This window comes from Mytilus galloprovincialis, chromosome 1 (assembly GCF_965363235.1).
Source record: "Mytilus galloprovincialis chromosome 1, xbMytGall1.hap1.1, whole genome shotgun sequence".
NCBI lineage: Eukaryota > Metazoa > Mollusca > Bivalvia > Mytilida > Mytilidae > Mytilus > Mytilus galloprovincialis.
The window spans coordinates 627546-651898 of NC_134838.1; the positions used below are offsets into that span (position 1 = coordinate 627546).

The window sequence follows — 24353 nt, forward strand, 5'->3', positions numbered from 1 at the left end:
GAAAATAAACGTACAATAAATGGACAAAAAATACTGAATCAATATAGGAGTAACCTGATACTGAATACTTATACTGCACACCAACTTTTAAGGTTAACACTTTTTGCATGTGATTAATACATCATATTAAAATCAAACAAAAAAGTGCATGCTTATGACAGTTTAATAATTGTTAAAATTACAAATATCCAGTCTGTCAGTATAGAAATTAAACAAAACGTTGTATGTGATGAGTGACTTGGCTATACTTCTAATTACTATAATCCCTCTGAGTTCATAAGTCAGCTCACCCTTCAAGACTGTGCATTTGATTGACATAAAGATGAACAGATAGGATAAATGAATTTAACAGCCATCACAGAATGTCTACAGAATGATCTTACATGGAACACTGTTATTATTGACAGTCAGAAACTGTCAAAGTTACTGCGAGGTTTGGTTAAAGTGAACCGATAGAACAATTAAAGTTATCCGCCCTCACAGAATGTCTACAGAATAATCTTACCTGGAACACTGTTAACATTGACTGCCAGAAACTGTCAAAGTTACTGCGAGGTTTAGGTTCATTGTCAAAGTTAAAATTCCCACCAAATAACTGCATCCCCAATAAGGCAAATATCACAATAAAAAGGAATAACAACAAGAGTAAACTGGCTATAGATCTCATACTGTTCAACAGTGACGCTACCAAGTTACGCAGTGATGCCCAATACCTGTGGCAGAGAAAATGTTACATTCAAATAAAACTAATTTGTAATCACCATTTTAAATCGTCAATCATATATGTTAAAAGGGTAAAAGTTTGCAAATAAGGAGAGTTGTCTCTTGAATTCATGAAGTATGGGATTCCCTCAATAAACAGAAAAAGCAGTTGTCTCATATAGAATTATCTTTTTTATTTTTTTTTATCTTATTTCCTTTTGAAGCATGCATAGAGATACAAAATGTCTGACGTATCGATGAGGTCATTTTTGTAAGGTTCCACAACAATGTCGTACAAAATTTTGGATTAATGTGATTGTTTCCCTTAAATAACATCTCAAACTGAATATGGACTAGTTTTTGTATAACAGCGGAGATAACTTAATTGTAATTTAAGTTTTGTCTACATAAAACATGGTTTTACTGTCACAAACATCTGTTTACATACATAAATATATATATTTTATCTTTAGCTTTTAAAATTGTAAAAAAAAACATTGCTTACATCCACTTCTTAAGGAATCTGGTGGCTAATTGTCTCACTTGTTATCATACAATATCTCCTTGTTTAATATTATATAATTAAGAAGGAAAACTTTATATCTTTACATACCTGGTAGCTTTGAATACTCTAAGTAACCTTGCACAACGTAACACGCTTACTCCTAATGGCGGCATTACATTAGTAAATATTAAGATGGCTTCTACTATACTGAATAACACAACTAAACTGTCAAAACGGTTAAATAAAGACACAAAATAGCCTTGGAAGCCTAAACTGTACATTTTGAGAAACATTTCTAATGTGAATAGCACAACAAAAAATAAATTGGCAACTTCTGAAAAAGAAAAGAAAAAAAAGGATTAGTTATTTACAGAATCAAAACAGTTCTCAACTCAGATATTCATAATATAACAAAAATATGTTTCATGAGTTATTTGATTTCAAGACAGTGGTTTTAGCTTTTCCATGTTGTTCTATAGCTTAAAGCCAAACATAAATATCAGGAATATAACAATAATCTTTCAATTTTGTATATCTTTTCACTATATATTCTTAAATGCCTCAATTTTCAGGTTGTAGAAACTACAGGACTATATTTTTAGTAATTCTTTATTACAACTGTAGTGGAATGTCATTGAACTGTCCTTAATAGATCATTAATATCATAATGGTGTGGTCAAGATTACATCTCTGTCCATCATGGTCTATTCCTTACTTATTTTTATTTCTCCTAAAAAATATGTTGTGTGGGTTTTTCTTTTCTTCTTTTTAAATTTTTTTATCTATACTGGTCATTTTGGGCCCTTAATAGCTTGCTGTTCACTGTGAGTCAAGGCTCTGTGGTAAAGGCTGACCTATAACTTTTTACACATTGTGATTTGGATGGAAAGTTGCCTCATTGGCACTCATACCACATCTTCTTATATCTATATATACAGGACAATGGTGTCAGCCTATGTATGTATCGATCAGGTTGTTACACAGAACTTTTTAATTTTATTTTGTAAATACTTAGATTTGAGATATGTTACCTTGGAAATCATCCAACCAATCAGGTTGTCCGTAATGTTCTGATGTTAAAACACACGTATTCAGGAACACCATCACAATGACAAGCCAATAAAAAACTTGAGATTTCACTAATTTTCTACATAATCTTCTACAACGTCTATTTAACTTCCGTAATCTACGACTGCAAAATAAATGAAACATGTATGACAAAAATTAAATCATGATTTTAGACTGTATTTAAACAAGAAGAAATGCTAACATCTAAATGCAGAGTGCAAAGTGGAACCAGATGCTCCGCAGGGCGTAGCTTTATACGACCGCAGAGGTTGAACCCTGAACGGTTGGGGTAAGTATGGACTCAACATTCAAGCTGGATTCAGCTCTAAATTTGGATTGTGATTAAATAGTTGACACAGCATAGGTTTCTGACACAGAATGAATGTGTTCTAATGAACTTAAAATTTTTGTTTTCTCTTAGAGCAATTCACTATGCTGTTGAATATTAATCCTCTCAAAAAAATGTTTGAAGAAATTTTCTTTTTTATTTATGAAATTTCAAATGAGAAAAATTGAACCCAATTTTTTTAATCACATCCCCCTTTCCCTTATTCCAAAACTAATCTCAATTAAAATTTCTAATGGAGTTTGCAACAATAACTACTCATTTAAATACATCATAAAATATTAAGATGTAAAAAAACTGCTTGTTATCACTGAATGGTAAAGATTATTTTAATTTATCAGTTGGTAGTAAAAAGTGAATATACATTGTATATTGTATATATAACAAAGATTTAAGTTGATTCTGGACAAAGAAAGATAACTCCAATTAAAAAAAAATCTTGCTATTGCACAATATTTTGCAATTAGATATTTCTTGCTTACTATTCTGGACAAAGAAAGATAACTCTAATTAAAAAAAAATTTGCTATTTCACAATATTGTGCAATTAGATATTTCTTGCCATTGCACAATACTGTGCAATTGAAAAGACTTGCTATTGCACAATACTTAATATAATAATTTTAGATCCTGATTTGGACCAACTTGAAAACTGGGCCCATAATAAAAAATCTAAGTACATTTTTGGATTCAGCATATCAAAGAACCCCAAGATTTCAATTTTTGTTAAAATCAGACTAAGTTTAATTTTGGACCCTTTGGACTTTAGTGTAGACCAATTTGAAAACAGGACCAAAAATGAAGAATCTACATACACGGTTAGATTTGGTATATCAAAGAACCCCATTTATTCAATTTTTGATGAAATCAAACAAAGTTTAATTTTGGACCCCGATTTGGACCAACTTGAAAACTGGGCCAATAATCAAGAATCTAAGTACATTTTTAGATTCAGCATATCAAAGAACCTAACTGATTCATTTTTTGTCAAAATCAAACTAAGTTTAATTTTGGACCCTTTGGACCTTAATGTAGACCAATTTGAAAACGGGACCAAAAGTTAAGAATCTACATACACAGTCATGACAGTTAGATTCGGCATATGAAAGAGCCCCAATTATTCAATTTTGATGAAATGAAACAAAGTTTAATTTTGGACCCTTTGGGCCCCTTATTCTGTTGGGACCAAAACTCCCAAAATCAATACCAACCTTCCTTTTATGGTCATAAACCTTGTGTTTAAATTTCATAGATTTCTATTTACTTATACTAACGCTATGGTGCGAAAACCAAGAAAAATGCTTATTTGGGTCCCTTTTTGGCCCCTAATTCCTAAACTGTTGGGACCTAAACTCCCAAAATCAATACCAACCTTCCTTTTGTAGTCATTAACATTGTGTTTAAATTTCATTGATTTCTATTTACTTAAACTAAAGTTATTGTGCGAAAACCAAGAATAATGCTTATTTGGGCCCTTTTTTGGCCCCTAATTCCTAAACTGTTGAAACCAAAACTCCCAAAATCAATCCCAACCGTTCTTTTGTGGTCATAAACCTTGTGTCAAAATTTCATAGATTTCTATTAACTTAAACTAAAGTTATAGTGCGAAAACCAAGAAAATGCTTATTTGGGCCCTTTTTGGCCCCTAATTCCTAAAATGTTGGGACCAAAACTCCCAAAATCAATACCAACCTTCCTTTTGTGGTCATAAACCTTGTGTTAAAATTTCATAGATTTCCATTCACTTTTACTAAAGTTAGAGTGCGAAAACTAAAAGTATTCGGACGACGACGACGACGACGCAGACGACGACGCCAACGTGATAGCAATATACGACGAAAATTTTTTCAAATTTTGCGGTCGTATAAAAACCATAAACAGTTTCAATATTTTGATTTGACCTATATTGGACTTCCTGACTTCATTGGATGTGAGGCTAGTATACTGTGTTGAGATCACAGAGTTTGTAACTTTCAATGATAAAGTAATTGTCATACGAATGTTCTCATACTATGAGTAGACTGTTGTTTATTGTAATTGGAACCCAAGATTTTACATCATTTGACTTATTTTAAAAATACAAAATGCACTTTTGAAAAGCAGATCAATATGATCAATATAAGAAAATCTCAGCATAACAGGCCATTCAGTGAAATTAAAATTTGTCATGTTTCTGAAAGAAAATACTTTTAGATCTGTACAATATTTAAGTTAAATGATTAACCTTATCCCGATAGTATCAACTGTATTGCATTTTTAAGGTGACAGGATGGTGGAAGTCTGGGTGAATCATAGTTGTTAAGACTGTAGTCCTCCTGTACTAGGCATGCCACTGGGATGTAGTATAAAGATTAGGACCCAAGACTTAAGATTTATTTTTATGAACTACCTTTTCCTTATGCACCATGTTTGTTGTATTTCACCATTTTCTACATCTTCTGTTTTGTCTGAAGCTGTTTCACTGGCATTTTCTGTTCAAATAAATAATATTTTGATAAAACATGCTGATAAATTATTAATGCACTTTTATGAAAGAGAGTTCTGTCATGAAGATATCATAAGTGATTGAAAAATACTTTTATTGTAGTATAAAAACAACACTGTTTTTGATAATGAAATTTATCAAAAGATTTAAAATAAGTCAAAGTTCTGCATCTCAAAATTTAAATAAGTACATGTGACATTAACTATGTTCATAAACTAACAAAGACATTTTATACAGTTATTGCAATTAAAATATTAAAATCATGAAAATATCTATTTTATTGTAAATTCATCTAATTTAAAATAAAAAAAAAAATTACAAAACAATTCATCCTTTTTTTGGCATTTTATTTCATTAATATGACAAAAGATTTTCTTTTTAAAGGATGCCTAAATATTGCTGATTTCTACAAAGGCTTTGGGCAGAAGTTCATTGAAATTCAAAATGAACAAATAATGGTTCAGTTGTTCATTACCCTTTATGTAATGAGCAATACAAATTTGAGGCTAAACCATACTTGGAACATTTAGACTTTTAATGCTTTTAATATTTGAATGGACATGGTACTTTTTATATTGTGCCGACTTCATATTAAAATGTATTTATTCTAAAAAGAATTAACTTCTGTCTATTTTTTTAGCTAAAATGAGCATTGATAATTTCACTTTCTGCTAAAACGGTCATTTCCACATTCTTTATGTGCCTGTCCCAAGTCAGGAGCCTGAAGTTCAGTGGTTGACATTAGTTCATCGTTATCAAATTTGTTTTTCGTAAAGTTTTGTGGGCTCTTTAAAGCTGACCCATTGCAGATAAAGTGTATGGGTTCTTCTAATCACCCAAGGCAGTGTGATTGCGTATAATTGATAAGTCAACTTTATTTGAACTATGGGCGATTGTTGTCTCATTGGCGATTATATCACATCTCCCGATTTTCATAATGATAATTTTACTATATTTGCTAAAATAGGTTTATAATCTGGTCCTACAACACATTGTACATTAGCAATATAATGGAGGATATTTTCACTAAAATGCCCTCTACACTAAAACACAAAACACTTTAAAAAAAAGAACAAAGTGATTGAAGTGGAACTAAAATTGATTCTGCCTATTAACCGATAGATGTTTTTTTTGCGTAAGCACATATTTCAAGTATGTAAACAAATCTTTTCAACAATTTTTAAATCTGAAAAATTTTTTTTAGTTTCCTTTTTCATAAAATTTTCAGCAATAAATGTATTAGCCTATATACTTCAGGCTTCTTTTCACAATCCCTAACATATCAGCCTTAGATCTGATTCAAAATATTAGTGTGTTGTATAAACATCATATTATCTTCAGTAATGGGGAAAAACCATGCGTGTGTCTCTAGACGAAAAATAAACATCACAACACAATGTTACCCTCTATCATGTCTATAATTGGTTAACATTTATAACAACTGAACCAAAATAAAGGTGAATATTAAGTAAAAATGTTAACTTCTATAAATTGTCTCCCTTGAATGTGACCTAAATTGACACAGACTAAACATCTGAAGTGTGTTCTACAAATTGTCTCCCTAGAATGTGACCTATATTGACACAGTTTAAACATCTGAAGTGTGTTCTACAAATTGTCTCCCTTGAATGTGACCTAAATTGACACAGTCTAAACATCTGAAGTGTGTTCTACAAATTGTCTCCCTTGAATGTGACCTAAATTGACACAGTCTAAACATCTGAAGTGTGTTCTACAAATTGTCTCCCTTGAATGTGACCTATATTGGCACAGACTACATATTTGATGTGTATTCTACAACTTGTCTCCTTGAATGTGACCTAAATTGACACAGACTAGATAACTGATGTGAGTTCAAGTGGAAATACTTTTATATTCTTCATATGTCTTGTTTGACATAAAAACTCTGAGAAATGGTAGTCTTCTTAGAAACCAGGCAAAGCACTCGTCTACAGAAGAGCACAGATAAAACTAAAAAAATACTTTCTTTTTATAACAGAATGTCAGTCCATTGTCAAAGCTTTACAGTCTTTCCTCTTAGACACGGGCCAAGCAGCCAAGGCTTGTATGATTGTTTTCAGGCCTGTAAAGATCATCTCCAAAGGCCAACAGTATCTAACTAAAAGTTTTCCAAAATTTGACCCCAGGGCCTGTACATTTAGAAGTTTATCCTGAAGACTGTTTTTAATCTTGCCCAGTTCTTTTATTATCAAGACAAGTATTATCCCCAATAGCCCTGTATAAATTTCATGAAAATGGGTTATCACCCTTCTCCTTTTATTTAGAGGGAAAATTCTTCCCTTTAAAAGCTGCCATTTATTACTTCACAAGGTTATAGCTATATAATATCGTATCAATCATCGAGACTACTATTATCTGTCAAAATCACTGCTGCAACTGACAAGTTTGATCCAAAATATTAATAACAAGTTATTCAAATGACAACTAATATCTTGAAATAAAAATTGCAATTTAAATTTTATATTTCCAATTGGAATAAAAATAAGATGTGTTATGATTACCAAATGAGATAACTCTCTATAAGATCATGGCTTATATTTCAAGTCAATATTCTTGAAATCCTTGATTGGACATATTTAAATGACAGAATGCTTCATGCATAAAGATATTAAACACATGCAGATGGATTCTGTACAGTACATAGCAGATGGATTCTGTACAGTACATAGCAGATGGATTCTGTACAGTACATAACAGATTTAATTGATGCCAGATTGACTGTCAATATATATACAACTTCCATCATGTGAAAATAATTGTCAATCTTATGGAATAAAGGCATGTTTTAACAAGCAAAAGGACCATGTGCAGGTAAAAAGGGTTAAATAACACCATGAGTGTCATAAGAAAATGGCTTAAACCAAAAGGGATAAAAACACACCAAAACCAAAGGTGCTATACACAATGGTTTGTACCAAAAGGGATAAAAACACACCCAAATCAATGGTTTGTACCAAAAGGGATAAAAACACACCAAAATCAGAGGTGCCATAACAATGGTTTATACCAAAGACTTTCTATTGCAGGACTTCCATAAGCTTTCATCATTTCAATGCACATTTGATTTCTTACTTAAAACAAGTAAAACATCAATACAGTTTAGAAGCATGATAGTTAGAGATAACAAGCTGTCTTACTTAAAAGCCAAAAAAAAATCCAAATATTCAAGCAAGAATGAAATCAATTTAATGAACAAAACAAAATTAAAGCCAATCTTTACAGTAAATTAGTAAATAAGCAAATCAACAGAAAATGAAATAGTAATTTGTTTTTGTTAGACTGACAAGGCATGATGATTGAAAGTTTTAAACATGTATCAAAAGTTTTTTCCCTACACTGTGTCGCATTTGATAGAATTAACTACTATGTAAAATGATCAAAGTTAGAGATACATTTTAATCTGTCAGTGTGTTTGTTGAACTGTTTCTGTAAATATTGTCTGGGTTGACAGAGCCACATAATCCTATCCCTATATCAATGTTCTATATCTGAACGTTAATAGACATAAAGGGAGTCTGTCTGGGTTGACAGAGCCACATAATCCAATCCCTATATCAATGTCCTATATCTGAACGTTAATAGACATAAAGGGAGTCTGTCTGGGTTGACAGAGCCACATAATCCAATCCCTATATCAATGTTCTATATCTGAACGTTAATAGACATAAAGGGAGTCTGTCTGGGTTGACAGAGCCACATAATCCAATCCCTATATCAATGTTCTATATCTGAACGTTAATAGACATAAAGGGAGTCTGTCTGGGTTGACAGAGCCACATAATCCTATCCCTATATCAATGTTCTATATCTGAACGTTAATAGACATAAAGGGAGTCTGTCTGGGTTGACAGAGCCACATAATCCAATCCCTATATCAATGTCCTATATCTGAACGTTAATAGACATAAAGGGAGTCTGTCTGGGTTGACAGAGCCACATAATCCAATCCCTATATCAATGTTCTATATCTGAACGTTAATAGACATAAAGGGAGTCTGTCTGGGTTGACAGAGCCACATAATCCAATCCCTATATCAATGTTCTATATCTGAACGTTAATAGACATAAAGGGAGTCTGTCTGGGTTGACAGAGCCACATAATCCAATCCCTATATCAATGTTCTATATCTGAACGTTAATAGACATAAAGGGAGTCTGTCTGGGTTGACAGAGCCACATAATCCAATCCCTATATCAATGTTCTATATCTGAACGTTAATAGACATAAAGGGAGTCTGTCTGGGTTGACAGAGCCACATAATCCAATCCCTATATCAATGTCCTATATCTGAACGTTAATAGACATAAAGGGAGTCTGTCTGGGTTGACAGAGCCACATAATCCAATCCCTATATCAATGTTCTATATCTGAACGTTAATAGACATAAAGGGAGTCTGTCTGGGTTGACAGAGCCACATAATCCAATCCCTATATCAATGTTCTATATCTGAACGTTAATAGACATAAAGGGAGTCTGTCTGGGTTGACAGAGCCACATAATCCAATCCCTATATCAATGTTCTATATCTGAACGTTAATAGACATAAAGGGAGTCTGTCTGGGTTGACAGAGCCACATAATCCTATCCCTGTGCCAATACTGTACATCTGAACGTTATAAGACATAAAGAAATCCTTGCTCTCTGTTTTTGCATTACTTCTGGTCCTGTCCAAAATTGGATTTTAATGGTAGACAAAATTTTCTACTAGCATTTCAAATACTGATTTATTAATTTAATTACTAAATTGTTCTTTGTCATGTATTGTATTTTTCTCAGGACAGTAAACATCAAACAATCATATTAAATAAGTCCATTCCATTTTTATACAAACTCAGACAAGAATCCAGTCCATGGTGGTAGTGCATCATTATTGTTTATTAATATAAGAAACCAGTGGCGGATCCAGAAATTTTCATAAGTGGGGGCCCACTGACTGACCTATATAAGCAACCAATTTTTTTCCCAAAAAGGGGGGGCCCAGGCCCCCTGGGCCCCCCCCCCTAAATCCGCCTCTGGAAACCCCTGTACAGTTCAACAAACACAATGATACATAAAACTGTATACTAAACCATATATATTGCAATAAAGGGCAGACATAGTTTTCTAAAATAGTTCCAAATGTTTATGCTTCTGATAAACAGTTTGACTCTAGTATATGAATGATAATTTTCTTCTATTAATCTCTGTTTAAGAACTTGTTTATTTTATTTCTGATGCCCTCATGTGATATTTGGCCATTGTGTTACGGGACCTCTGATACTCACTATGGCGGGGAGTAGCACCTTCTTCTCCGTCATCTTCATTCTCGGGGTCGATATCCTCCGCTTGGGTAATCCAATCTAAATACCCACGCAGATCCTCCTCTAACTGCTGTTTCTCTCGAAGCTTTTGAAAATCACCTCTTGCTTTTGCTTTTTCTCTTTCTTTGGAAAATTCTCTGTTCAAGTAATTTAAGTACCGTAGCTATATATATTATATCAAATATAAAATTCCCACAAAGAAAGAAAACTTTAGTTATATGGATCCTTCGTGTTAATTACAAAATGTATCAACCTAACCTCTAACACTTTAAGTCTATCACATTGAAAAATTATATTTCTTTCTCTATTTTGAGTAATTTAAAACCCGTTGAATTTGATGGCTTTAATATTTGCCTTTATATAAACTTGAAAATACTTGGAGCAAGGAGACTATAAATAGATATAATGACATACGTACCCACTAAGAACACCTAAAACTAAGTTGAGTACAAAAAACGATCCAATAATAATTAAACTTATAAAATATGTCCATGGCCATTCATTGCCAACCGCATCATTTATCTGAAATAAAAAAGTTAAAATTCTTATTCTAAGACAATCAATCAGTTATTCAAGTAAAAACATCAACATAATGTGTTTAAGGATGAAATAAAGAAAACTGGGTTCACATAATTACATTACCAGAGCATTGTATATAGTCATGTAAGGAGTTGAGAGCAATTTTGATGTCATTTGCTTTTTTTTTTTTTTTTATTTGTATTTTTGAACCTCACTCTGACTCATGCCAGAAGTTATGTCTAAGGTCTGTGGTTCTCTCTGAATACTCCAACTTCCTCACCAATAATAACTATTAGGCAAGATACAGCAAGAGTGCTGAATGTGGGGTAAAACACCATCAATAACTATCAGGCCTGATACAGCGAAGAGTGCTGAATGTGGGATAAAACACCATCAATAACAAGAGTGCACACACAGAAATGTCTCGCCTTCTTTACTAATCATTGATATTATGTTGATAGTCCTAAGTATAAAGCTTTATTACAGCTGTCACATAAACTTAACATTAACCAAGATAGCTAAACAAAGACCAATGAACCATGAAAATGAGGTCAAGGTCAGATGAACCATGACAGGCAGACATGTACAGCTAACAAAGCTTCCATACAACAAATATAGTTGACCTATTACTTATAGTTTAAGAAAAATAGACCAAAACACAAAAACTAAACACTGTGCAATGAACCGTGCAATTGAGTTCATGGTCAAATAAACCTGCGGGACTGACATATAGATCATAATATATTTCCATACACCAAATATAGCTGACCTTTGGCATATAATACTAGATAAAAAGACCAAAACTTAAAAACTTAACTTTGACCACTGAACCATGAAAATGAGGTCAAGGTCAGATGACATCTGCCCGCTAGGCATGTACACCTTACAATCATTCCATACAACAAATATAGTAGACCTATTGCATAAAGTATGAGAAAAACAGACCAAAACACAAAAACTTAACTATAACCACTGAACCATGAAAATGAGGTCAAGGTCAGATGACACCTGCCAGTTGGACATGTACACCTTCCAGTCCTTCCATGCACCAAATATACTAGCCCTATTGCTTATAGTATCTGAGATATGGACTTGACCACCAAAACTTAACCTTGTTCACTGATCCATGAAATGAGGTCGAGGTCAAGTGAAAACTGTCTGACGGGCATGAGGACCTTTCAAGGTACGCACATACCAAATATAGTTATCCTATTACTTATAATAAGAGAGAATTCAACATTACAAAAATTCTGAACTTTTTTTTCAAGTGGTCACTGAACCATGAAAATGAGGTCAAGGACATTGGACAAGTGACTGACGGAAACTTCGTAACATGAGGCATCTATATACAGTAAGTATGAAGCCTCCAGGTCTTTCACCTTCTAAAATATAAACCTTTTAAGAAGTTAGCTAACGCCGCCGCCGTAGCCGCCGCCAGATCACTATCCCTATGTCGAGCTTTCTACAACAAAAGTTGCAGGCTCGACAACTATCAGGCCTGATACAGCGAAGAGTGCTGAATGTGGGATAAAACACCATCAATTAAAGAACCTTAGTGAGCACGCTCACATACCCCACGTCCCCACATTGTCATTGGAGAAATTAAATAAGTATAAGAAAAAAAAATTATATAAGAAAAAATATTGAATAATAATTTCCTGTCAATATACATAGTATGTCCTTATTATCTACAAAATTTCATGAAATTCTGTTGTGTGTTTTCAGAGGAGTTGAGATGAAAAACTGTTGCAGAAGTACATTGAAGCAAATAAGTTCAAAGGGGCATAACTCCTAGAAAAAAAATTGAACCGTAATTTCCTATTGATATGCACATCTACATAGTATGTCCTTATTATCTACAAAGTTTCATGAAATTCTGTTGTGTGGTTTGAGAGGAGTTGCGATGACAAACTGTTGCAGTAGTACATTAAAGTAAATAAGTTCAAAGGGGCGTAACTCCTAGAAAAAAATTGAATCGCAATTTCCCGTCGATATGCACAACTACATAGTATGTCCTTATTATCTGAAAAGGTTTCGTGAAATTCTGTTGTGTGGTTTGAGAGGAGTTGCGATGACAAACTGTTGCAGTAGTACATTAAAGTAAATAAGTTCAAAGGGGCGTAACTCCTAGAAAAAAATTGAATCGCAATTTCCCGTCGATATGCACAACTACATAGTATGTCCTTATTATCTGAAAAGGTTTCGTGAAATTCTGTTGTGTGGTTTGAGAGGAGTTGCGATGACAAACTGTTGCAGTAGTACATTAAAGTAAATAAGTTCAAAGGGGCGTAACTCCTAGAAAAAAAATTGAATAGCAATTTCCCGTCGATATGCACAACTACATAGTATGTTCTTATTATCTGAAAAGGTTTCGTGAAATTCTGTTGTGTGGTTTGAGAGGAGTTGCGATGACAAACTGTTGCAGTAGTACATTAAAGTAAATAAGTTCAAAGGGGCGTAACTCCTAGAAAAAAAATTGAATCGCAATTTCCCGTCGATATGCACAACTACATAGTATGTCCTTATTATCTGAAAAGGTTTCGTGAAATTCTGTTGTGTGGTTTGAGAGGAGTTGCGATGACAAGAAACAGGACTGACGGACTGACGGACGGACGGACGGGTCAAAAAACAGTATACCCTCCGCAACTTCGTAGCGTGGGGTATAATAACTATCAGGCCTGATACAGCGAAGAGTGCTGAATGTGGGATAAAACACCATCAATAACTATCAGGCCTGATACAGCGAAGAGTGCTAAATGTGGGATAAAACACCATCAATAACTATCAGGCCTGATACAGCGAAGTGGTGAATGTGGGATAAAACACCAACAATAACTATCAGGCCTGATACAGCGAAGAGTGCTGAATGTGGGATAAAACACCATCAATAACTATCAGGCCTGATACAGCGAAGAGTGCTGAATGTGGGGTAAAACACCATCAATTAATCTATTTATAATGATGGAGTCTCAGTAAATTAGTGCAATTTTCTGACCTTTGAGGTGCCATAAAGTTCATGAAAAGTTTTACTTTTGGGGGTCACAATTAAGTGAAAAATTAAGGATAACAAGAGGGAACCTTGAAGGAATATCTGAACTGATTTGTTATACTTGCTGACATCTATTGGAGATTTTTTTGGTCATAAATTAAGGATATTTGCTTCTGTAAAATCTAAGATTGAGAGTGGCAAATATTAAAACTGTTACAGTTTACTAGCAATCTATTGAAAAAAATGTCAGAAAAATAAAGAGAAATTTTTTGGGATGTAAACTTGTGCTTTTACCCTCTCAAAATATATGTAATCAGATCAAAATTTCTGTTCAGAAGTTTTCTCTGAAGGCAGTATTACTAAGTTTCCTCCGGAGGAAAATACAGTTTCTCATTTTTTTTTTCTTTTTCTAATCAACCAAAACTTCTTAATCTGAACATAACCTTGTGTGTAATTATTCATTTACCAATAATCTGGTAGGGCAAGTGATACATGTATAAGGAAATAATGCTGAAACTTACAATGTATAAAACAAAGGACACATTCAAAGGACTTACATTATATAAAACATTTGTCCAACCTTCCATAGTTATACACTGAAATACTGTCAACATAGCAAATCCAAAGTTATCAAAGTTAGTTATTCCATTGTTAGGGCCTATCCACCCTTTTCTACACTCATAGGTGGCATTATCACAATTAAATCCTTTTTCTTCTGAATTACAGGGATGTGGTTCTTCCATCATTTCACCTAAAATTAAATAGCAACAGTTACAATATTTGCTCAAAAAGAAATTGAAGATGCAAACAGGGAACAAATTTCTGATAAACCTGTAAAAATAAGAGTCCAACTTTTGAAGAGTCACTTAAAATCAAAACACTAAAAATGAGAAAACAAAATCTGTTGTTTTCTTTTGGATGTGTTTTCTGGTTCAAATGTATTTTTAGATTGGTGTCTCATTGACATTTACTCCCTAACTCTATTTCTTCATACTTTATTGTTTTGAGGAACTATTAATGTTAGTACAGGAGGTCAACGGTATCCTACTAAGCATTGACCTGTATATATTTATATGATAATAGATATAGGAAGATGTGGTATGAGTGCCAATGAGACAAATCTCCATCCAAGTAACAATTTATAAAAGTAAACCATTATAGGTCAATGTACGGCCTTAAACACAGAGTCTTGGCTCACATCCAACAGCAAGCTATGAAGGGCCCAAAAAATTACTAGTGTAAAACCATTCAAATGGGAAAACCAACAGTCTAATCTATATAAAACGAGAAACATGTATAAACTACATAAACAGACGACAACCACTGTACATCAGATCCAGATAAGTATAATTCATACATCAGTCCTTGAAGAGACACCAGTGTTGACGACCTGTATGCTGACTTTAAGACACCAGTGTATTGTTGACGACCTGTATGCTGACTTTAAGACACCAGTGTATTGTTGATGAACTGTATGCTGACTTTAAGACACCAGTGTATTGTTGACGACCTGTATGCTGACTTTAAGACACCAGTGTATTGTTGACGACCTGTATGCTGACTTTAAGACACCAGTGTATTGTTGACAACCTGTATGCTGACTTTAAGACACCAGTGTATTGTTGACGACCTGTATGCTGACTTTAAGACACCTGTGTATTGTTGACGACCTGTATGCTGACTTTAAGACACCAGTGTATTGTTGACGACCTGTATGCTGACTTTAAGACACCAGTGTATTGTTGACGACCTGTATGCTGACTTTAAGATGACATTTTGGTTCTTTCAGTTGTTAGGTAGCTGTCTCATTGGTGTTTATCCCACTGCCCACTATTAGAAAAAAAACCAAGATTTTCCCATACTGATTGAGTTCAGACTGACCTTCAGTTATCTATAAACCATTAAATGTTCATTGTGTCTTGACTTACCTGAATCCCTTTTATAACAGGTCTTGTGCAATGTTCCTGAGAAGAGTTCTAACCCAATAATGGCATATATAATAATTACAAAGATCACCAAAAGGGCTATATGAAGTAAAGGCACCATAGCTCTCACAATTGAATTTAAAACTACTTGTAAACCTGAAAAACAAGATAAAATATATGTAACAGTAGCATACAAATATATAAAATAACTAAGCTATCAGTAAATTCAAACATTGTTAAGTTCAAATGCAGAATAATCAAAATGAATGAACTAGCTCAGAGTGATTTTAATAATGACCAAAGGTTAAATCACCAGAACTGGATCTGAGTAATTTTAATTATGACCATTGATTAAATCACCAAAACAGGATCAGAGTGATTTTAATAATGACCAAAGGTTTAATCACCAAAACTGGATCCAAGTAATTTTAATTATGACCATCGATTAAATCACCAAAACTGGATCAGAGTGATTTTAATAATGACCAAAGGTTAAATCACCAAAACTGGATTAGAGTGATTTTAATAATGACCAAAGGTTAAATCACCAAAACAGGATCAGAGTGATTTTAATAATGACCAAAGGTTTAATCACCAAAACTGGATCCAAGTAATTTTAATTATGACCATCGATTAAATCACCAAAACTGGATCAGAGTGATTTTAATAATGACCATCGATTAAATCACCAAAACTGGATCAGAGTGATTTTAATAATGACCAAAGGTTAAATCACACGAACTGGATCAGAGTGATTTTAATAATGGCTAAAGGTTAAATCACACGAACTGGATCAGAGTGATTTTAATAATGGCTAAAGGTTTAATCACCAGAACTGGATCAGAATGATTTTAATAATGGCCAAAGGTTAAATCACCAGAATCAAGATGTTCTGAACCCGATTCTAGTAATGACAGGACTTGAAGATATTAACATTCACTAGCAACATAGCAGAACTTTGATGGACAACACTGTTAGATAATATTTAAAGTAAACATACATTTCTAAAGAACCTTGAAGGTCAATAGTCAAAGAGTTATAACACAGGATAGTATTCAATCAATTCATCTTCATTAAAAAGCAATAGAGAAAATTCCAGTATTGTAGATGAATATAAAATGATGATCAATATGTAATTCACACCTGTATTATGCTTGTAATTACTATCATTAAAATCAGGTATGTTATTTATATACCAACACCACAATAAATAGTTATTCCAAATAACTGGATTAATGGTATAAATAAAAATAATACACATGCTAAAAATAAAATCTGAAAATTCCAACATCATGCATTTTAACATTTAATTTCTCTAAAATAATATGTGTAGAGACACAAGTTGGGTGGATCTCTTTAATATACTTTTTGTCACTTACTGTGAAGGAACTATTATGTGGATGTCAGATGTCAAAACATCAAACTCAGCAATCATTTTACAAATTAAAAACACTTTTGTCAAGTCAGTAAAAATTCAGAAATTATATAAAACCTAAATGAAAAAAACAAAACATTATAAAATCAGCTGTTACTGGTGACCATCTTTGATAACTGAAAGGGATAGGCACTTTGAAAGAAGACTGCATACAGACAATACAAATTCTAATTGGTCTAATTTTTCAATCCAATTTTTGATTGGTCAAGTCATTTTCGTGAGAAGATCCAGCAGTGAAACATTACAAATAGATGTAAAAGTGGGTCTCACACATAAGTAGACCTTTAACATGTATTAATGGAATAAGTACCTTTAATTTGTTAGAAATTGAATTTTGCAGTTATTAGCTTTATCTATAGTCAATTTAACCAAAGACCAGAAAAATAATTCAGTTCAGAACTTTCCCGTTATACAGAACATCCTACATTTTCCCATTTTCTCACTCTTCATTTGAAATCAGTCGTCCATAAAATAGTATTTGTTTAATTTAATGTCATGAAGCTATATATAAGCATAAATTAAATGGTTGATTAGACCTTGTATTTGTTTTTCTTTAAGCTAGTACAATTCCTTTCCTGTACTTGGAAACCCCAGCAATATCAATCTGTCAGTTATTATGTTGCTTACATAATCTATATATGCCACTGTACCAGACAACTGGGTGTCATAGTCACTTTATTCTAACCTGACATTCCCAAAATGCATTACTTCTGTCAATAGCCACACACGATAAAGTTCTACGTCCCTCATGGTCATATCAAGGTATTAATTTATTTGTCAGTCTTCTCAAAACATGTCATGAGATCGATAAGAATTATGAGCAACTGTAATTGTAAACCCCAGTGGGACTGTATGAATATGATTATTAGTGGAGAATTTCAAAGTTAGTTACACATATTTTTAACACTGAATGCACCCTTTTTCATTGTTTCATCAATCATAATCAGAATATGTATGTAAGTATATTTTTTGCCAGCAAGGACTATAAGACTATAAGAAATGTGTAAAGTTAAAAAAATGAGTCAATGTGAGATTCATAGTTCAAATAATATTGATCACCAGAAAATAAGGTCTGCAAATCTTTACATCTAAATTAAGGGTCAGTTTTTCAAATTAAAATTAATACCAGCATAAACAAGCTCTTAATTATTATGGAAATAGATAACATATCTTTAATTATTACTTATTTTGAAAGCAAAAAACAAATCACCAAGGTCTCAAAATCCAATTTGAAATAGTTTTTTTATTTTATTCTTTCAAATAGAATTATTTCCTTTGATATCTACCTAAATGAACAGGTAAATAAATTATATAACATATTTTTAAAACATGTGCACCTGCCAACAAATATCACTTTTGTTATTAAATGTCATGTGTCTCAAACTTCATGAAGATGTATCCTGGACCCAAACAAACAAAAGTTGACATTAAACTTGAACAGATTGAAATTTTGTGTGAAGACAATTTTAAAACATTCAGATTCAGACTTCGACTTTAACAGTAAAATCTGTGAAATATGTAAAAAGGCATCAACACCATTAAATATTCTAGAAGAAATGGTCAAATACTTCAACAGACAAGGCAGGTACTATTGTCCTGAGTAAGTCCAAGATATCTACCTGTACATTTTTTGATTGATATACAAATTCTAAACTATAATTTTAGATCACAGAAAACAGTATTGCTCCCAAGAAACAGAACTACCAGGTATGGTATAAAAACATTCTTAGTTTTGAAATGTTTAGGTTTTAGTGTTTTCCTTTCTATAATTAGAAGCATGAAAATAGAAATTGTTTATATATTGACTATTGCCTCATGTAAATGCAGTTACAGCGTTATGTGTCCTGAAAGAAACAAAGAGATAAAAAAAAATCCACTCTTACAATGCAGGTTATGTGTTGTGATGTAGGTTACACGTTTATCATTTATTTTGATATCATGTTGTACAAATCGATAAAAATAAAAATCTTTTGCAGAAAAGGTCATAACTTGTATTTTATCATCCATTGTTCATCGATTCAAAAATTTGAGAAAAAAAGAAATCTATATCTGAGAAAATATTGTGTTGTGATAGTAAATGAAGGACAATACACTTTTCCAATACTGTATTTAAAGGGTTGTAGAAGAGTTATGGACTGAGACTGGACAGGAAACAGCGTGAGACAGTCTAACGTAATCATTGTCTTACTTATTGTATTATAAATCATTTTACTTCTTTCCTTTAATTTTACAAGAATTTCCTTAGACAAACGTTCTTTTAAAAAGGAAATATTAAATAATTTGTTGAAAATTGAAACCCATTAAAAAAAACACTAACAGAGTTATCTTCTGATGCGACATATCAATCTAACCTAAAACCAGGGAAAACCTTATGAAAACTAGAGGCCCCAAGGAGCCAGTATTGACCAATTATCTGGAATATTTGCCTAAACAACAAGAATATATGGCCTACTTCGATTCGTCCAACTCGGGTTGACTCGAATTAAAAGATCAGTGTTAATGCGCATTAGCGCAACCTTTCCGAATCTAGTCAAAACTCTTCTATCGAGTAAAAGATGTGAAAAATTATTTTTAATTGAGTATTAAAATAACAAAAAAAAACATGTTATGTTTCAGAAAAAAAGTCCTGATCTTGTGTGCTTTTGCAAAATAGTTTGTTAGTGAGTAATAAACGATTCAGAAAAAAATTGTTCAGAAAAAAAAAAAATTTCTGTTTTATGTATAACATTACCGATAGTTGATAAACAAATTAACAATATTTGTTGATTCCAAAATACATGCAATAATAAATTCACCACGTAAGCCTTATTCTTCGGCTGTATTTTGTCAAATATCAGTTTATTTGTATCATTTTTATTTGTTGCAACAACTTGAAGCCATCTTGAAACTCGACTAAACCTGCCCCGACCCAGGGTTGATGTCGAGTTAACTCAGTGTGTTCGGTTGTCAGTCGAGTAAACTCGACAGACTCTACTAACCCGAGTTGGACAAATCGAAGTAGGCCTATGTGTTGAATGGAAATCTGTGGGCCAACTGATATTTTCATCCATCATTTATAGTTTTCCATACAAAAGCAAATAACAAATAATTGTCATTTAAGGGCAATAATTCTTATAAAGAGTTGTCTTGCTATGTTGAATTATTCGTAGATCATGTATTCATGATATATTTTACAATTCTATTTTAGTTTCTCTCCATCAGCTATAGTTGTCAATATCATAGCCAAACACATATAGGATTATTAAAATTGTCATTTTACTTTTTTGTAAAAGTGGATAGACAACGATAGACAAGGGATTCAAGCTGATGAGACTAGCTGATACTCAGACCCTTGGACCAGGTAAGCTAAATAGTAATTCATTAAAAAGTAAATGCAAATTAAAAATATAAAAACATTTCTAACAATGAAACAAAAAGGTGACAACACTGATGGACAACACCTACATGTACTTACTGGGAACACCAGAAACAAGTCTTAATGGTCGTAATACCCTGAATGCCCGCAAGGCCTTTACATCAAAGTTATTGAAGTTCAGTGTGGAGAAAACAGTGCTAATTATACTGCAAGAAAACCAGTCCACTCAATTAGTATAACATGCACACCACAATACATTTTATAAAACACATATGTTAGACTGAAATTAAATATATATAGTACCAACATGCAAACCTGTGTTATTAATAAATCAAATTTTTACCCAGTATAATTCAGGTATTTCCATATTCATGAAAAACATATTATTTGCTGCAGAAAGTGTGTCCAAGTTCTTTTAATTCCTATATTTAATGAAATATTTTTTCTATATTTCTTGGTTTTCACCGAAAAAATGTTCATAGATTTCCTAAAAGATATTTTGTTGAGTGAATTTTCAAGTAAATAAGGCTCTTTATTTAAGTTCTTCTCATATGTTAATCAACACTCTTATAAGCAAATAACATTTTTTGCATGTTTGATCATCAAACTGTTTTAATCAATGCAGGATTAATGATGCAAAACAAGTAGGTAAATGATTGTCCTGGCATGCCTACTTACTAGGTGCCCTTGATACTAAACGTAAAGGTCGCAACACCCTAAATGCTCGTAGGGCTTTGACGTCAAAACCCTTAAGGTCTAATTCTTTAAATACAAAACTAAATATACTGAAATAAAAAATATTATTGATCAATAGCATATTTCTCTGAATAATCAGTCAGATGGACTTTTAGTATACATGCATATGAATGTTTTGCTGGTAGAGTCATGTCACTCCGTTTATCCTGATTGTGAAATTGTGCTCATTTGATAAGATCTATAAGTATCACATGATTTTACAACATATATGGCCTGTGTTATTCAGTGAGGTGACGTCAGTTCACTTAAACTGTTCATCAGTTGTTTAGACCCGCAGTCAGTACTGTAAATTTAGAAATTTTTGCCAGCTTTTGTTAATACCATTTTTGTGGACAAAATTGTGAGATTTATTAGTGCAACATCAGGGAATTCTGCATCCAAAAATTGCTGGCTAAACCTGAAGTTTTTTCTGAATAGCATCACTCAAAACTCAATCTGATTAAAATACAAACCCTGGATCAATGCTTTGGTCTTAGGGTTCTAACATATTTTTATTTGTGTTCTAAAAAGAACATTTTGGGGTTCTTTCATCCTTTGGGTTCTGAAAACCATTTCAGAATTCCATGGATCATTTGTTGTTCAGAATTTGGAGGCAAAAATTAGATTTGTAGACATGATGTATCAAACAGAAAGTAGAATTGAGCTCTGTCAGATCCTTGTAAACAAAGTATTGATAAAGGGTCTTCACTTCAACCTGATTCCACAAAATGTGATGTAGCTTTGATATCTACCAACCAAGGTACTTTTATATGAGTTATATACTGCTGTTTTGAGACACAAGATATTTTTTTTAGATTGCTGACCTTGAGAAACAATGCTTTAAATACAGGATATAAAACCATTGTGGTCCTTGTGATGATTGTCAACAAAAATGAAATTACACATAAAAAACAAAAAACTATATATGACTGAAATAATTGTATACAATATAGAGACAAAAACACATCCAGGGATTCATCTATCTAACACTGTGGTAAACAGAAAGTACACATTACATTACAATTATCATCTAGTTCTGTGAAATAACATAAGGATACAGTATATGTATTGTATCCCCACTTATTTACCATTTTTTCTAACGAATGATTAGGACACAAAACATCTTAATGACAACTTACTGACTACCCAGTAATCACATCGGTTTTAAATAAATGTAAACACCCACAAATGTCAGTTTAAAAGAAGCCAAAAAAGTATTTTTTTCAAAAATGAACAATTTTGTTACCAAAAATATGTGACATCTTCCATGTGATGTGTTGTTCTTCTTGAGAAGATGCATAAATTCAACAATTATCTCTGCCCTTAAAGTCACATTTTGCATCCATTTCATTTGATCAATTTATTGGTCAATTATCTAAGAGGCTTAGCAGTATGGGTGTTTACTCAATGTTGAAGGTTGTATGTTGTTGTTGACCTGAATTCTACATTATTTGTTCGTTGGTAGAGTGTTGTCTTTATGGTAATCATACCACATTTTATAAATATGGTGCAGGTTTTTATTGTCTGTTTTACAATATATATATGATCTGCAAGGGGTATTAGAATTCACGGTTTAAACATCAGGAAAGTTCTTTTAATTTATAAAAGAATTCCTTAAGGTGGTACCTAACACTACAGGGAGGTAACTCTGTAAAATCAGCTAAACGTTTTAATTAAGTTGTGTTGTAAAAGGAATATTAAGCTTCTCAATGATCAAAATTGGTGTTTGTCAAACTGCTATATAACCAGTGTAATTTTTCTGACAAAACGGTTGGTTCAAAATTTTTGATATTTTGATATTTTTGTTAAAGGGTCAAAGTAAATACTTTTACAAAATTTTATGAAAATTAAACGAGCCAAATTAATTTTAGTGAAAGTGTTGGGTACCACCTTAAAAGATAGTTAAGATATTTAACACAGCAGAAGTATAACCTATATTTCCAGGTTTAGGTCTGATGACCTGTTGACCCTGCTTAGTGACAAATATGGCATTGACAAGACTAGATGACTTTAAACTAGGTATACATCTTTTAGGATAAAGATGAAGAAGTACAAAATGAATTCAGCTAAAATTTGATATTGTCCTATATAAAAACTCAAATCTCAAATTAACAACTGTAAATATGAGAGATTGTTCTAGGTAACCATGATGTGATGTTTCTTGATTACTGTCTGTATAAAGTATAAGGCCAATGTCTACACCTACCCTGGTGATAATACAGCACAATATTATATAATTATTACATAATTTCTACGTGATGTTTTTTTTGCTATTGGTTTTGTGGATCAATGCTCATTTTCAATAAAATCATATGTAATAAGTGTATTGACTCAAAACTGAAACAATACAATTATTTTATGCATGAACCTGAGCTACAACTATACATGGTTTTGTGAAATTTCAATAGACTATATCAATAGCATAAAATTTTATCATATTTACGTTCATTTAACAGCAATACAAAACAAAACACTGCAGAAAACCGAACATCTACTCTACAAAAACAACACTCTGCGTACAACATAATCTATATCATGAATTGAAGGTCTGATGTCTGGGATTCTATTGCATGGACACATATGACCTAATCAACTTACTAATTCTTTGACATTAAATGAATTGCAGCTTAAAAAGTTTTGTATAAAATTGAAAAAGAATTATTATCAAGTATTGTGAAGTAAAGCCTATTGACGATTTGTCAGAACTGTCAGGTGACTATAAGTGAGTGCTTTACTAGTGTATCAACAAACGTGTGTCCTATAGGCTATATGTGTAAGTCTATATAAACTCTAGGGAAATCCACTGACTCTTTACAACTGTTTCACAGCTTTTACACGACAATGATAAAAGCGCCAGGGAAGTCGACAAAATTACGATGACTTATGGCATGCTCAAATAATCATATATTGTACTCACATTATAACTACCGTGAAAAGACTAAGAAAATATAGTTTGGATTTAGTACT

The 24353-nt window shown here is 32.5% G+C and overlaps 1 protein-coding gene across 23 annotated transcripts in view; it reads right to left on the bottom strand.

The window, feature by feature from the left end:
• The window catches only part of LOC143062216 (muscle calcium channel subunit alpha-1-like), a 157440-nt gene that overhangs the window by 57902 nt on the left and 75185 nt on the right, over positions 1–24353 (bottom strand). For 15 of the 23 annotated variants that reach the window (XM_076234059.1, XM_076234011.1, XM_076234016.1 and 12 more), the window contains exons 5-14: positions 24304–24324; positions 20751–20857; positions 15865–16017; positions 14494–14687; positions 10847–10950; positions 10393–10565; positions 5010–5091; positions 2239–2399; positions 1316–1541; positions 506–713 (exon numbers count right to left, since the gene is read on the bottom strand). In XM_076234059.1, coding sequence (XP_076090174.1) covers positions 506–713; positions 1316–1541; positions 2239–2399; positions 5010–5091; positions 10393–10565; positions 10847–10950; positions 14494–14687; positions 15865–16017; positions 20751–20857; positions 24304–24324 — 1429 coding nt within the window. Of the gene's footprint in view, positions 1–505; positions 714–1315; positions 1542–2238; positions 2400–5009; positions 5092–10392; positions 10566–10846; positions 10951–14493; positions 14688–15864; positions 16018–20750; positions 20858–21329; positions 21437–24303; positions 24325–24353 lie in introns of all 23 variants that reach the window. The other 8 variants (XM_076234072.1, XM_076234078.1, XM_076234028.1 and 5 more) reach the window with 4 other exon arrangements.